The following is a 17,528-nucleotide window of genomic DNA, read 5'->3' on the forward strand; positions in this document are numbered from 1 at the left end:
TGGGGGAGTTCAGTCACACAGGACTTGTAGAAGAGGGTTTTTTAAATCAGCACAGAACTAAGACTTTGGCTTTTGATTTATAAGTGCAAGTCATCCATTCTGCATTTTGATATGAAGATTATTTTGACCTGCTAAAAATTTGCAAACCTGGAATCTGCATAGAGTCTAGAAGGATTTCCCCTTTTTAATTTTGAGGAAGGAGATTTGACAGAGAAACAGTGTCTGACGCAACAGTTCAGAAAAACATAAATGCCTCTTTGGCTCAGAACTGGCATCAGATAATTGATAGATTGAGACACAGCACTACTGCTTTGCATTGTAAATGCTGATAAGGGAGCAATGTGCTGATCCTCATGAAGAAGAGCTCTTTTCCAGATGATAGTTCCAGAGTTATCATCACTATTCTAGGAAAAAAATAGGCTGTTCTGGAAATAAAAAGCACAGGTCACCCATAAGTACATCTAAAGCTGATGGAGTTATTCTGGATTGAAAATACGTATACTGGCTCAGAATATGGCCACACTTTCTATTTGCATGGTTGTGACAAAGAGACACATTTCTCTCATTTACAGAAATATGCAATTTTTACCATTATTTCTTAAAACATTGACATTTGGTTCTGTTATTTTTCCTGGTTATTGCACACATGGGTCCCATGTACACTGTTTTTAAAATGTTACAGAAATAAATTCATTCTTACAGGAATAAATTATTTGATCTGTGACTTCTGGGAAAAGATGCTGTTATGATGTTACTGATGAGTTTGTAGTGCTTGCTGATACTTGTAATTAAATGTATTTACTGGATAGACTTCTACACAGACTCATAGTGGCTATTCAAAACTTTTCCATTTGCTGGGTATGCTAATTACACTTATTTAATCTTAAGAACCCACTTTTCTTTAAATTGCCAGCTCTTTCTCTGTTTATATTATGTCCCTACTTGATGCCATCAACCTTATGGTTGAGGTCCTGCCAGGGAGAATCTACAGGGTTAATCTATTTCTGTAACATCTTCAGTTTCCTTCATACTTGTATTTGTGGATTAAAGTTGTTAAATTAAATTTCCTCTTGGGATGGGAGAATCTCATAGCTGAGTACCCTTTTGGAATTGTTCTTAGCTAATTGCAGGTGCAGAGACTCAACAACCAGTTCCTGGAAGCGCATCATCAGAAGAAGATCGGTCAAAGTCGGCCCCAACTTCTCCATGTGATCAAGGTTGAATATCTCTTTTTAGTTCCTAATTTATGTGTATTGTCATTTATCTTACTTATTTTAATCTTCACTGATATGACCTGATTTCATTGAGCTGTGCAGCCCTGATTGACAGAATGTGTATATCAGCAGCACTTTTTGGACCTGATCTGATTGTTGTTTTTAAAAATCAGAAGTCTATGAGGCATCTTATGTACCATCGCATGTGTAAAATGATGAATGAAAAATACATCAAGATGGATACCTATGTGTCAAATTTGTTGAAATTGTTTTCAGTTGAGAAATTTTTCAGCCTCATTTTGCACTTCCAAAACTGCATGCTAATAAGTACTCTTAAACTCTGAGTCCAGAACTCATTTAAATTTGCCAATCTTTTGATTTCACAGACAGTAGTCCAGTAAAGTTGTTGCTTCCAAGGCCATCAGGCAAGATCTTGAGGCAGACCCCGAGGTCTGTTAGTTACCAAGACTAAATTGAGTATTTGACACTGAGAAACCTTCAGAACTGTTTAGCAGATCTACACAATTGCTGCTTGAAACGGCACTAGGAAGTGGTCAAATCCTTTATTGGCAGGCACCTGATAACAGCTGGATCTGAGTAAGATGCTCCATTCTGTTTGACTTCAAGGACTGTGGTGCCCAACTATCCTTTGAACTTTTGGAGACACAACTCTAAAATATCTAAAATACTTAAGCAGGAAGATGAGTAAGTGCTGCAGGAAGATAGGGGTATTCAAAACAAAATACTTCTCTGTGGTACAGGAAAACCCAAGAGCACTAAAACAACTATTTGGCTACTATTCTGCCTTATCTTTCAAGTTTTGGATATGTCATCCTCTTTGCTTCATTTTAAAAGGCCACCCTTCCTGTTAGAGCAGGGGTTTGGCTGATTACTGTAAGGTGGAGAAGCAGTTTGCTGAATATATACCCTTAACCACAGAATGGTCTATACGGCATTTGGGAATGATGAATATCCCTTGCCAATCTGATACAGACAGACACAGGCTGTTTTCTTGATGGTTAGTTAAAACAAACACTTTTTTCTCACATTTCCACAGAAATCAAAGAGCTGGAAAACAACATTAGGAAAGCATTATCATTTGACAATCGGGGCGAGGAGCACAGAGGAGCAGCTACATCGTCAACAGACAACCAACTTAACAAACCTGGGGAGAATGGTGAAAATGGGGAGGTCAAACAGGCCCAGACCAAGCGAATAGGCCTCGAAGAGTTCAACTTCATCAAAGTATTAGGGAAAGGCAGCTTTGGCAAGGTCAGTAGCTTGGGTTTTGTTTGTTTATTTTGTTGAGATTTTTTCTTTATGGTGTATAGGGTTTTTTTTACTGCCCTGCTTTGAAAGTATTCACAATGACATTCAGAAAGTGCTTCCACCCTAGGATTTTCCTTTTACCCGTTAGGTATGAGCAGCTTATGCTGCACAGATCAGGAATATCAGCCCCCTGATTAACTGGCATTTTCTGTGTTTCAGCTCACTCCAGTAACTACTGTCAAGCCTTTTGAAACAAAATGTCAATGTTTCACTATTTCAGGAGATTGTAACGATGACATTCATACATACTGTTCAACAAGATAATTAGTTACGGTCAAGCAGGAAAAATCAGCTCAGGGATAATGCTGTGGAGTTCTGAGTTCATTCTCTTTCTAGGTGATGCCCAGATCAAGTTTACTTATTTCATAGAACAGTTTGTATGCTTGTTTCTACTCAGTGGGTGTGTTCAGTGCTGGAGGAACTCAAGCATTTCCACTCAGATACGATAAGTGCAAGAGGCTTAGACAGCTGCCCAAAATACCACGTACGCAGCAAAGATGAAACTCACCAACTACCTTCCTGCAGCAGGGATCTGATGAGCGTGGAAGGGGCATTTCTCTATTTACAGGGCTTATAGATTTTCTTTTCACATGGCTGTGAACTGTGAAATAAAAGAGGAGGACTGAAATATGAATCTCTTTCACAAGTACACTCTTCCTTCCTTCCTATATGGGAACTGCAGATACACAGGGTAGAAGGGCTGTTTTCTAATCCTTTCTCTGAAGATTATGCTGGCTCCAAGCCAGAAGTGACCTTAACAGACTATAGGACTTGAACCTTAAACAATAATAGTAGTTAAAATCAACAACTTGAGAGCAGACAGAATGGTGCGTAGGATTGGATAGTAAGTTCGTCACTCAAATCTCACTACCAAAAGTGGGAGATAAAAGTGGGAAATAAATTCCTGTCTGTATCAACTTCCTTCCTTTTTCAGTTTTTGAGATCTTACTAATAGGTACTTGTTAATATTTTGAATGAGGGGATAAAAACTTTGTCTCTTCTGCATTCTTAACTAACAAAGAATAGATACCATCTGTTTCAAATCTGAAGAGTACCAGAGGTATATTTTTCTAAAATTACATTACTTCACTTTTAATTTTATAAATTTACACCTTAATTCAGGCAAATGTGTATTTCCAGTGCAGTCAAACTAATACACAGCACATTTCATGGTATTTGTTGTTCGTATGTAAACAGAATTTCTGTTTGGTTTAGGTAATGTTAGCTGAGCTAAAAGGAAAAGATGAAGTATATGCAGTGAAAGTCTTGAAGAAAGACGTCATACTTCAGGATGATGATGTAGACTGTACAATGACAGAAAAGAGAATTCTGGCGTTAGCGCGGAAACATCCATACCTAACACAGCTGTACTGCTGCTTCCAGACGAAGGTAAGCCACATGAACCCTTTACCAGTTTATTCTGAAGGAACAATATTTACTATTTAGAGAATAAAAGGTAGCCATGTAAAAAGTACAGCATTATTTAAAAAAATATTTCTGAGGCATTTTTGACATTTCAGCATTTCAGAGTACTGGCTGCAGTTTAATAGCATTACTCTTACCTTCTACGTACCAGGAGATGGCAGTAAGTGAGTTAAAAAATTAACCCCCCCCCCCCCCCCCCCCCCCCCCCCCCCCCCCCCCGCATAAACCACAAATGAGGTGCCATTTTCTGGGTTTGCTGTTGTTGTATTATTTGTTGAATTAAGTGCAGATTTTTTTTAACATCCATTATTTAGAGTAAAACTTCTAAAATTATGTTGGGAATTATATTAGGGCAGGACGCTCATCTTTTCAGTTTTCTTGTGCTGTGTAGTATGTAAAATGTTCAGACAAGAAAGGAAGTATGAATACTGTTTATCAAATAAATTCCTGTAATGCTAAGGTGCTTGAGGAGCAGAGAGAAGGAAAGGGAGAGAGAGCTGATAATGAGAGCCTGTTCCCATGGCATGTTCTTTGCTGGTGATTTTTCATACAGAATTCCTCTTCATAGCACATATTTTGTATTTGCTTTTGAAATGTAAGTGAACGTTTGGATGGTGCAGCTGACGCTGTAGGATTTCTGAATCCATCAGTCTGAGTGCTTGAAACCAGTAGTGTTCACGTGATATTTCAGGGTTTCATTTCTCAGTCTCTTGTTTCTCTCTTGCCATTCAGCTGAGCTGCCAGTTTTTTACCTGTTTGTCCAGAAAGCTTTATGGACAAACAACCCACCTTCCCCTCAACCCCCCCCCCCCATATGGTGAATCTGTTGTACAGGTAGACTAACAGTCATATATAATTGTATTTACAGAAGCATCCTTTATTTTTTAAGTGCCTGATAAGGTGTTTACTATTTCAGAGCACTAAGGTTTGAACTTTTCCCCACTGAAGTAAATATACCATTCTTTTCAACAGGGTGAGTTTTTGACCTGTAGGTGAGAAGTTTAGATATTAGTATATATGTATGTTTTACATAAAATATTTGAAAAGAAATCAACTTCCTTCAAACTTCTGTTTTGTTTCTTGTTTTCTTTCAGTAAGACACTACATTTGAGTATCTGAGTCAACTTAATGGAAACATTTGGTAGATCAAATAATTAAATTAGCATATCAAACAAAATTAAGAGTTACTAATGGTGTGTATGTGTGTGCATGTGTAAATATGTACATATTCACGTGTTTTAACCAGAACTGTGTATGGCAAAAATGAGCAATCACAATAATTATGTGTGTAGAATTACAGAAAAGCTGTATCTGAAAGAACTTCCAGCAAACTTGTCAGGAAAGGTAAATAGGGCAGTAGGAAAGCCATTGGAAAATGGCTAGTAGTACCTGAAGGGGGCCTATAGGGATGCTGGGGAGGGACTCTTCATTAGGGACTGTAGTGACAGGACAAGGGGTAATGGGTTAAAACTTAAACAGGGAAAGTTTAGATTGGATATAAGGAGGAAATTCTTTCCTGTTAGGGTGGTGAGGCACTGGAATGGGTTGCCCAGGGAGGTTGTGAATGCTCCATCCCTGGCAGTGTTCAAGACCAGGTTGGACAAAGCCTTGGGTGATATGGTTTAGTGTGAGGTATCCCTGCCCATGGCAGGGGGGTTGGAACTTGATGATCTTCCATGTGAACATCAGGAAAAATTTCTTTAGTGTGAGTGACAGAGCACTGGAACAGGTTGCCCAGGGGGGTTGTGGAGTCTCCTACATTGGAGATATTCAAGGCCCACCTGGACAAGTTCCTATGTGATGTACTTTAGGTTATCCTGCTCTTGCAGGGGGGTTGGACTAGATGATCTTTTGAGGTCCCTTCCAAGCCTTGGGTTTCTGTGATTCTGTGATCTTAAGGTCCTTTCCAACCCTAACTGTTCTATGATTCTATGATCAAGATTATAGTGTCTTCAAGTATGCAAATAGCAAATGTTAAATATGTTTATACAGTTCTTAAAATAGAGAAGATTCATCAGTGTTTTATGTACTTTGAAGCTAACACAAACGAGTGGCCCAGGAAGGTGTGTGTACGATTTATGTCTACAAAGGATGTTTCATGTGTTCAGATTTTCATTTCATTTGAATATATGTGTGAACATACTTTTTAAATGTTTTAACGTATTTTTTATTCTAGAACTAGAATTGAGCATTTTACTTCAGATAAGCGATAAAATGTGAAAGTGATAAAGTAAGTGATAAAAAGATTGTATGGGGTGAGGGATAAACTCTGTGAACAGAGAGGGACCTTTTGGACTAAGGCAGACTGAACTCACTGAAGTGTAAATAAATTATCAGCAAACTGATATGAATCATGTGGCAGAACATCAGTAAAGATCAGGGCTACATTAAGTGAATTATGAAATTATGACAGAAGGTTCTCCTGTTACTCCTGGTTTCCTGGAGATTTCTTTCCTTTTCTATTTCTCATCTGTTCTCCTCTCTTTCTGCCTTCTTCTCTGCTCTTCAAAGCCACTCATCAAAGAAAGATATTCAGAAGTGTTTCTCACCATCTCCTTGCTTCCTAGATCTCGACCGGAGAGTAACCATAGTCTGTGGCTTTGCTTGAATTCAGTGGAACTTACAGTTAAATGATTTGTAGTTACAAGGCATAGGCTAGTGACTCTCCCCCGAACCCAAAAACTGCATCTAATGATACCAAAACAGAAGTTCAGCACTTCAAAATGGAGGAGGTGTTTTGAGCACAGCCTATGAACTGTTTGCAATGAACTTCTTCAAAAGAAAAAAAAATCCAAAACATATGTAAAAATAAATGCAATAAATCTGCTACAGTTATAAATTATTTATGGATGACAACAAATGAACATGTATGAAGTAAATGAGTCACTGAATGATTTACTTAGGTTCAGTGAAAAAAGCAGGTAGAAAAACTTGTTTGAACAAGCATGGTCTATGGTTAAAACAGCTTTACTGAGACAAAAGCTATTGTACAATAGAGCTTAGAATGTATTTAACAGTAGTGTATAGTTAGTTACGCTGTGATTATATGCTATGCCACAGCTGCTGGACTTTGCAGAACTGGTCCCTGAAGTGATCATGCTGGAATTAAATTTTGCATTTCTAGTAGAGCGTATTTGTCATGTACACCCTGACTTAGTGGGGAGATTGACTCAGTGTTCATTGTCAAAGCACTCAAAGGTTCACTTTAGGTAGTGAGACTGCTTGCTTTGTTCCTCTTCCACAAAAATGGGAATGTAGGAGTTTGACTTTATACCAGTGTTTTCCTTCAGTAAGGTGAAGACACTGCAGGGAAGTTGTGTATGTGCTTTTTATAGTAAGTATGCTTCAGTATTGTTTGGGCTTTATATAGAGCAGACTTTGCATTAGTATCATTTACTAAATGATAATACCATTATGACAAGAAGTAAGGGATCATATTTAAAATTATCTTGGAATTCAGAAATCATACCAAATAATGGCTAATAACAGCATTACACTTCATACACTAATGGGTTTTTAGCCCTACATATCTGAATTTACTTTTAGAAATCCCATCTAGCTGCTGTATTTTAAAGGAATGTTCTTGGGACTGGTAATTCTCATGTTCCTACTTAATCCAAATGCTAACTTTGATCAAACCATTTTTCTTGTAGGTCCATCAAAAAATTAGCTCCCCCGAAAATCAACATTCTATATTAAAATTATATATATTAAAATATTGTGCTTCAGGGGTTGTTTTGCCAAATTCTGCAGTGACCTGGAAGTCAAAAGCTGGCTTCTGTTCCAGAGCTTAGGAAAAAATGTGCAAGGCTGATACATGTTGTTTCTTCTGCAATAATTCAAGATACAAGCTCAGCAAGACAGCTCTACACATGAGAGAGAATGTAAAATCTAGGGGTAGGACCTCAGCTGATGTGGTTTTTACATGTAAGGAGCTTGGATATCTTAGTGTAGCCTATCTGATAAAAACATGACACAGTTGGACAGTATTTTTCAACACTTCTGTACTGTGATAGCATTTCCTTTCTTGTTTTGTCAGAACATGGCCAGTGCATCTATCAATGCATTCAGAGGCTTGAGTTCTGGTTTGCATGTAGTCTGTCAGCTGGGATATAAATGAAGCATACTGTGTTCTGTATTTGCCAATCCCATACCCATGGCCTGGCATAGAGGGTACAGCACTTTTCCAATAACTGAGCTTTCCTTATCATAATCTTTCATTTATTCAGAACTTGTGTCTGTTATTGAGAAAATTACTTTTTTCAATACTGCTACTGTTTGCATTCACCTTCATCCTTCCTCCTATCTTCTGTTTCTTTATTTGTGTGCTAGTTCCCTGTGTTTTCAATAAGGAATTTCTTACCTGACAATAACGCTGATGCTACCCACTTCCCCTCTCCAGCATCCTCTTCACCCTGGCCTCATCCCATGCTTCAGTGATCAACTGTGGAATGGTATCGACATAAGGTTTTATTGATAATGGTTCTGCCAGGTAGCTGTTAGAGGGGGTTTAAGTAGAGCTATTTTCTCTGAAGTCATCCTTGTTTTTATGATACCTTGTTCACAGCTGGAAGTTTCAGAGCTGTGAAAATAAAGCCCTTTTTAATGGAAAGTTGAGATTCTACAAAATAGAAGTATAGCAAACTTCACTTTAGTCATCAGACACCCCTGTCAAACTTCTTCATAGTACTTAAAATGTTCCATACCTCTGCCTAGGAGATGCATACACGTATATGGGCATACCTTAGACTTTGTAATGAGTTATCTGGATAATCAGAAATCTTTTTTTTTTTTTCATTTTATTAAGACAGTGAAAGCTTTATTCCAGTAATTCACTGCTTTTAACATCTAACATTTGCTTTTGTATCCAATTTAACGAAATTAGATAAATTTGAAAATAGTGCTCTCCTACTCTTTTCAGAGTGCTATGTTCAAGAAAATTGCTTTGTACACAGGCAGAGTAGAGGTTACTACTAGAACAGAGCAATTTTCCTGTTGAATGGTGGAGTTGCGTAGCTTTTGAAGGACCCTTAGTCAGCATTATAGCTATTTCTATTTGAGAAAGTATGTGATTAAGTAAAGGGTAAAGATAGCCACTTACTACAGGTAAATAGTTAGACTTATTCCACACATGAAACCTCACTTATTTTTCCCTTTACATTTATCTGCATGTTAAAAGCATTGTATCTATCCATAGCACAGCTCCTGAGTTGACCTGCAAGGCCATTCACTTCTTTCCTGTGTTCTGGTGCTGTAAAGTAGGGATTAGCCAGATGACACTGGCAAAACTGAAGGACATGTAGGAATAGGCTGTAGTGACCCTGCTACAGCGTCGTTGATCCCTTAACTGTTACGTCCTACCTAGTGGCTTACTACTGGTTTATCCTAGATTGTAACTCTTGCAGTTCAGGTTCTTTCTGCATGTTTGCACTGTATCTAGCTCAACCTGGATAACGCTAGAAGTTGTAAAGCTGAGATTTAGGAGATTTTATTCCTATTTCAGCTGTCACGACGTTCCTTTGTTATTGTGGCAAATCTCTGAACCTCTTTCTGCTTCAGACCTCTCTGTAAAAGACGAGTAATCAGTCCTTCTTCTATTTAAAGCTTGTATTTAAATGTTTCCAAGGAGGATTTGGAAATCTAGTAATACAATGTTGTTAGAGTGTACAAGGATCGGTATGGAAAGGTGAAGCACTGCAGAACGTGTAAAATGGAGTTCCATTTTTGAAGTGACCTGGTTTATTAGTGTAAGAACATGTAAAACAGCTAAAGAAAAGAGAATTATATGCTTATGATGTCTTCACATCATGTTTTCTAAGTTAATTTAAGAAGAATCAGTGTAGTATGTGACCAAAACTGTCTTTGGTAATGTAAAAGCAAGTGTTATTTCTGTTAGGTGTGTTTGTACAAAAAAGTAAATGTCTTCTGCAGTAATAGCTCAGAGGAGTGTCATTTATGATATACAGTGCAAATTAACCTAACTGACTGGCCACTGTTACATTCATCTGGGACTAATTAGAGCTTATAATCCATTTTATCTGGTATTCTTGTGCTTTTGTTGCTAAGCAGCTAAAGCTATTATGCAGATATTGCTGTATGGGTGTAATCTGTTTAACACAAGTTTGCATTGCCTTTTATTACTAATTAGTGTCAAATCAGAACTTTTTAGGGCCCAATTCTGTTCATTATTATGTGAATTTGTACATATGTGAGACAAAAGACTAAATTGGCCCCTGTATTTTTAGCTACTTTAGTGCTAAAATATTTTAGTACAATTTAAATATAAAATTACAGGCAGAGGTTACTCAATGGTAAGTGTTAACTATAGTGAAAAAGTAGAATAAAATGGTAGGTAAGAGTAGAGCAATGTTATTTATACTGTTTATATTATGGTACCTTTTTATATACATTAATACATATTTACAGTCGAACTAAATTTTAATATAACTATTATTATGTGTGCATATACACAGAATATGTGCAGTAATAGCTATTTTTTAATGCCCAGCCAGGTTCTACAGGCAGTCTGTATCATAACAAATTAAAATTAACTGATATTGACTCATTCTTGGGAGCATTTCCTGAAGCATTAGAAGTTAGACTGGTACCTGGTGATGTTTCATATAGCATAAAGTCAAGAAGTCATGTAAATAAACCAAATATTGACAGACTTAGATTTGCAGAAATTCAGATACTGTGTATGTTAAATTTAGACTTCCTGTTGACTGCCACATGGTATGAATGCATTGACCACGATCACTGTATTGTCTAGAAGTAGACACTGTGGTCAAGAATAGTTGTAGCGGTGAAGCTGTGATGATTAAATACTGTAATCACTGTCTCTCACACACACAAGCCCCTGTTTCCAGCATGATGACCCGGTTTTGGGAAACTTGCTATTATGCTGCTCAGTTACTGCTAGCTGCTCTTAAAGGATTATTAAAGCCTGGTTAGCTCACTGAAGATTCATTGTTCACATTAGTCCTTTTAGTGTTAAACTTCAAGTCAGGCTATCAGTGCAGCCAGGCCCATCAAGGGCCCGTAGGAGAAATTACTCCTGCAGCATCAATCAGAATGCTTTTCTTTGAGACAGGAAAGACTTTATTTTGTGATGTAGCACCCAAACTGAACAGGACTCTTTCACACCCTCTCAAAGCTAGGGCTTGTTTCCTAGTTTGCATGTATACAAGTGAGTGCTGCAGCTGCGGCTCCATGGACTGCTTTGCTGTAACCAACTGAGGCTTCGACAAGCCCAGGAATAGTCCCGAGTCAGCATCTGTGGCCAGAATTCACTGCCATCATGAAATAGGTGAGGGCAAGCTGATTTTTACTTTGGTCCTCAGGCCTGAATATTAGGGCTGTGTTCACTGTGTTAGAAGCATCTTGGTGTAGCCAAATGTAGAATTCAACTTCCAAGATTTTAATCCTGATGTGATCATGTGCAGGCAGGAGGTTTTTAGGATAATAGGTGGAGCTAAAGGCCTTGTAGGTACTGGTTTCATATCTTTTGGACAGAACCATATATTACAAGCTTTTCCTGTTGGGAAAATGTGTTTCTCCAGTTGAGGCATGTTTGAGGGGAGTAATTTTCAGAATGTCTACCAGATGCTTTGCCAGTAACTCTCTTGGCAGATCTGTCTGTCTTGTACACAGTCCTTTAGCAAAGATCAGAGGAGCCAGCAATATTGTCATCCAAACAGGGCAAAGGGGGTAGCAGACTTTGAACAGAACTGGATTAGACCCAGCATTTACTGGGTCCACAAAATTTCTGTATAAGCTTTGCACTGTGGCTATGGTAACACCATGCTGGTTGGCTCCTCATCGGGCAATCTTAATCTTACAACTTGTGAGTGAATGGAGTATTATTTCTCATCCAGCAGGGTAACCGAACAATACTGCTTTAAATGAAATCCTACAGGTTGAGGCTAGATTATGGCTCTTAGTTTCGTTTCATTTTGGAAAGGATAAGGGTAATCCACCTTGTAGCAGCCCCCCTTGGGGGAAGTGTGCCTGCTTGGTTTGTCATAGGATCTGCCACCCTGCAGCTATGTGCAGTGACCCTCCTTTCTGTCCTTCCTCTGCACCTAAGTCTCAAGACCATCCTCACACCTAGTGTAGGATCCCCCATTTGGACAGAAGAGTCCTGAGTACATGACCTATATGAACCCACTGGTCCTTTGTCCTAGCACCCTTTGTGCTTTTTCTTGTATTTTATAGCCATAAAGCACTATTCACAATTTGTCACGAATGGGTTCAATACAAAAATGAATTTATAGAAATGAAACCTGTCTTTAAAATAAGTGGAAATGTAATGCCCACATGGGTAGCTATCAGGAGGGCTCGGTTATGCTTGTTAACTGTTTTAAAAGCTATTTAAAGAAAGCCTGTTTTACTCAAGTGGTTCTGGGAAACCATTTAATATTGTGTTTGTTAGGTGTTGCTCTTAGAAGTAAACAACTAACGCACCCCAAAGGAAGAGTCAGGAAAAAGGAAACTGCATATAAAATCTGATTCTTCTGCAGCTTCTTTTCTAAATACAGGAAATGATTCTCTTTGGAATTCACTTGGGCACTTTAATACAACTTTTTTTTTTATTATTTTCTTTTTCAACAACCGCAAGCTTAGTAAATTATAATTGTACACAAGAGAATTTCACCATGGGAAAGAAGTGGAATTTACAAAACACTTGGGTTTGCATCTTCAGTAAAATTTTCATTGCCTTTTTTAGCATGTGCACAGACTAATTTTAGTTTTGGCATAGCAAGTCTTCTGCGCCACACTCCATTTGCGAGGTGGATGAAACTTGAGTAGGGTATAACATAAATTACCCTTTATCTCTTCTGCTCAAAAGCACACAAACAGATTATTTTAACACGGTTAATGTGTATGTGAGAAGCTTTAAGGGAATCCAGTTTACACCATTTTATCTCACTTTTGGGTGAGTACTTTTAGCAAAAACACACTTTCTTGATGGCAGCAGGGTTTACTCTTGCCTAATTACATGGGCTAAGAGTAGTGATGCTCAGCCTGGAGTCTCATGCTTGTAGGGGGGAAGCTTTTATGTGTTCCCACCTAAGGCCATTCTGTAAGTGGAGATGTATTCAGCGCGTTGTTTTATCTCCTTAAAAAAGATGATGAAGAAGGTGATCTATAATGTCAAGAGAAGTGACTCTGGAGGAGAGTGGCTGGTGTGTCACTGTGGGCCTTCTGTGTAAAGAATATATACAACTTCCATTGATAGTAAGAAACAGTAAACATAGATCTATAGAACATGACAGGTAACCTGTCTCATCATTAATGCTTTCTGTTCTCTTCTAGTAAACTGATTGGTCATTAAAAAGTAATTGTCCAGAACTAAGGAAACCTGAATAATAAGGACTCCTTTCAAGTCCTGGCTGTCCTTATTAATATGATAGTTCATAGAATTGCAAAAAGTATTCAGCAATTGGGAGAGCATGACAATGAATGTTAGGTTTTGGACTCTGCTATTTCATATCAAATGGCTATGAACTACTGTGAAACCCTTCTTTTTTCCATTCTCCACTTTCCACGTCTAAAAATTTGTGTAGTCACCTTTAAATGAGACTGAAAAGAGGGAAGGGGCTGTGAGTTTTAGTTAATGTTCCTTTTCATAGTAAGTAGAGTCTGGTTATTACTGAAGTGTGAATTATTTATATTGTGATCTCAGAATATATTCCACTACAATGTCTCTTATATTGTAAAACTGCTATAAACCAGTGTTTTAAATCATTTCCCAAAGGGACATCCTCTGCTTAATTTTCTCAGTCTTTCTCTTCCTACACAGTGTAGCATAAATATTTTACTTTTCCTGCACTATTGTACTAATCCATCTTTTCCTGCATCACACACTGTATTTAATAACCGTTAAGTCTCTTTCCCATGCACAGGGACTCTCTGTGTGTAAGGTTAAGTTTGTTGTCGTCAGACTGCTAGGTCCTCTAAGGATTAATGGGGTTTTGTTGGAATGGTATGACTCTTAAAATTAATAATAATGCAATGACACTACTTTAAATAATTTAAATACTAGCAGTAGCTGTGCTGGGAAAAAAAAAATCCTTTTTCTTTTAAAGGTGGTACATTATAAGGGAACTGAGTGTTCATGGAAGGCACTCTGAAGGTTAACTTACAAACTTTAATTGTGTATGGAACAACAGCTAATAGGAAGTCAGTATATTTCTATAGACTAATTTTTAAGATGTGATCTAGAGAGGCCATCTCATTCTGTCTTTAATACATCCAAAGAGACCCAGTTATAATTCTTCCTTTCAGTGTTATGTATGCCTTGCCAAGTACACAAGAAGGAAAATTGTCCTCTTAGGTACTTAACCTTCCATTCAGGTGATAGAAGAATGAAAGGGGTCAATTTATAAGCTTCTCAAAGTAAGTTTTTCCAAGAAGCTTTACAGAATCACACACAAGATCAGTACATTCAGATGATCTAATTAATAAGTGGTTTATTGAAAAGTCTGTGGTACTACTCTCTTCTGTCTTCAGAAACCCAATCTTAAAATAATAACCAAAATTCTGCTCCTTAAAGTTGCTTCCTGAATGCAGAAAACCCTACACCCTGTAGATAAAACGCACTACGTTCTCCTGTGCTGATTTACTCATTTCAGAGTGTTTGGATGGCTTAAATGATGGCAGAGTTTTGGGCACTGTTTCCTGTTGTCTGACTAATTTATATTTGTGAATTGCCAGGGTTTTCAGCTGTGTGAAGCATATGCTTTGCCAAAAATTAATCGTTCTGGAAACAGGAAAGTATGGCAAATAAAGTAGATGCAATTAATGCTTTTAAAAGGTCACTGTTGCATTTACAGAACTACAGAAATCCAGACAGTGAAGAAAGGTGTATGAATAATGACTTTCAATAGGTATCGAAAATGCCTGGCTCAGGTAACTCATGTTTATCATATAGAACAAAAAAATCAGTGTGTGGTGCTTACACAGATCAATGGATGTTTATAAAGAGCTTCATTTTCAGGAAGGGTTATGAAAACATGTTGAACAGAGGATGTTATATGTAGATGAAGGATTTTTTTCATATATTTATCAGTTTTCATTAATTCTGTATGCTCAGGTAATTTTTCTCTTGAAACATGAAATTTTAACCTCTTGCTAAATACCTTTCATCCTCTTTTGGAAAGCTAATTTGTACAAAGTGCCAAAGAAAAGTCAAAATCAGGCTCCGATCTCAATAAGGTCTGCATAAGACATGCTAATGTAGGAACAGCTAGCAGCTTGTTTGGCCCAGTTTCCCGTCTCTAAACAGTGCCAAAGCAGATGCCCAGGAAGAATGTAGGTACAGGGTAAAGCGTGTCATGTCCTTTTTCCAGAATACTATCCCAATATCAGGAGATCGATGACTTGAGCATTTCCTGCGCCAAATGTGGTGGTCGTGTATGTAATCAGGGGGCATCTTTGCACAATAATATTGTGTGTGGGAAGTGTTAAAAGGGAGAAAATATTTAGAAATGTAAATATTGGAGAGCATTGTGTTTTGTCCTCCACCCAGGAGTGGAGAAATCCTCTTAATACCACTCCTGCAAACAGACAGCCCTATAGTGCAGCATAAATATTGATACCATTTCTTTTTTTAATGATAATTTTGAAAGTAGTGTCTCTGCCATTCAGCATCTCTGAAGTGATGTAGCTGCACTATTTCCACATCATCTTCTACAGCAGGGGAATAGTGTGTCTGGTCACCTGGGAATAGCAACTAAGCATACTGAGGTTTCTCAGAAAAAATAAAACAATTCCCTGCAGGTTTTTTGATGTGCATTTCGATAATGTATTGTTATGCATACATTAGAAATATAAAATGTTCCATGTTAGACTACAAGTAAATAGTACATAATAAATCTGATAGAACAGTTCTCAAGTTACATTTTCCATCACTGAGAGCTAAGGTACTGAAAGAAAAGTGTTACAGTATCTTGTACTTTCCCATCAGGAACCTAAGCAGTGAACCACAGCTGGCAATGTCATGTCAGAGCCAAAAGGGCATCATGCATAATGCATTAGACTTAATTAAGAAGCATGCCAAGGAGTGATGCCATCCTCTTTCAGATTTTCAGCCTGTAGTATTGTTTTGTTGAATTTCTGAAGTAGAAATTAGATAAAAGTTATTTTAAACTCAATTCATCCACTTTTAAAGACATCTATCTGAGCATTTCTTAAAGAAAACATCAGGTATAGAGAGCTCTTTCAGAAAGTAGAATAGCTGTACTGAACATATTGAGGAGTGTAACCCATGGGTTCATTTATGGACCCATACAGGAGGAGAACAAGTGCTGAAAGGGAAATTAATTAGCTTCTTTGGACATCCAGAAAATCTCACTGGCTGTGTTTTTAGACAATTAAAGAGTAAAAAAGAAATAAGTCTTGGGCAGGAACAGGGGCTGTCTTCAGGGATTTAGCCCTGTGACGTATCTAACTTCTGGAACGTCCTCTTTGGTTGCATTCAGATGTAAGAAACTTGGTGGTCATGTTGCTGAGGTCTCATTTGTACAGGCTCATGCCACATGTTCAATTTGTGCATTGCAGATGTATAAACATCCCCTTTGTGCTTGCAGTCTTTCAGCAGCACATCCTTTAATGGCAACTGCTGTATGGCAGCTGCATAGGAAAGGAAGCTCTCAGAGCTTTTCTAGCATAACAAGAAATGGGAAGATCATATCTAATGAGACTTCTGGATCAGAAATAAGGGAGTTTTAGATAGCAATCTGAATTTAAAGAGGCTTAAACTCACAAAATCTCTGAACTTTTGGAAATTTGCCACGAATCTGTGGGAAAAGTTAGGAAAGAATTGTTGCTGGGTGATATGCCCAAGGAGATTAACTGCTTTCCACAGTGCAGTTCAATGTGGTGTTATTATATAAAACACTCAAAGTGGTTCAAATATCCTTTAGGCTAACATGTAATCTCAGCCACATGTGTAACCTAATATCTGCGTATTGTTTCACTGTGCTTTTTAGCTGGGTTTAGGCTGATGATTTAGGTCTTAGAAGCCACAGGCAGCTTCCTAGAACCTAAAATATCACCAGGTTCAGGATTTGATACACAATACAGACTTCATTGAAATTTATTAACCATTATCTGAGCGCTCAGTTAACATCATTCTGCAAATAGCATTGACAGAAAGGAGGTTTATTTACTGGCCTTGTCCAGAGAAAAGTAATGTTTTATCCATTAGTAGTATGTTGTTTTTAAAGTTGTTTACATTCTTTGAGGAAAGGCGGAAGCTACTGCTCGGGGAGGTTAGAGGACATATGAGTTTATGGGCCCTCTCTGAAATTATTCTTGAAGCGAATGCTAGATTACATTATTCAAGTGGCAGCAGAGAGAACATTGTGTCTTGGCAAACCGAATTTACTGTGTTTTATTTGAATAAAGAAATCTAAACTATGCAAAAAAAAGCTAGATCTTATCATGATACAGTGAAGAATTGTATCCTTTTTTTTGGTCCTACCCACAAGTTTTGCTTGCAAGTTGCTGCCTTTGTCAGATTACTGCTGGTCTCAGAAAGATAAACAGACTACA

At 37.8% G+C, this 17,528-nt stretch overlaps 1 protein-coding gene across 3 annotated transcripts in view; it reads left to right on the top strand.

Annotated features, from left to right (window-relative positions):
• Positions 1 to 17,528, top strand: part of PRKCE (protein kinase C epsilon) — a 287,923-nt gene that overhangs the window by 187,047 nt on the left and 83,348 nt on the right. For all 3 annotated transcript variants that reach the window (XM_062637004.1, XM_062637005.1, XM_062637006.1), the window contains exons 8-10: positions 1,121 to 1,217; positions 2,272 to 2,486; positions 3,759 to 3,932. In XM_062637004.1, coding sequence (XP_062492988.1) covers positions 1,121 to 1,217; positions 2,272 to 2,486; positions 3,759 to 3,932 — 486 coding nt within the window. The remainder of the gene's footprint in view (positions 1 to 1,120; positions 1,218 to 2,271; positions 2,487 to 3,758; positions 3,933 to 17,528) is intronic.

The sequence above is a fragment of the Pezoporus occidentalis genome, unplaced genomic scaffold (genome assembly GCF_034315485.1).
Source record: "Pezoporus occidentalis ecotype Australia unplaced genomic scaffold, CSIRO_AGI_Poc_V1 ctg50, whole genome shotgun sequence".
In the NCBI taxonomy this organism is placed as follows: domain Eukaryota; kingdom Metazoa; phylum Chordata; class Aves; order Psittaciformes; family Psittacidae; genus Pezoporus; species Pezoporus occidentalis.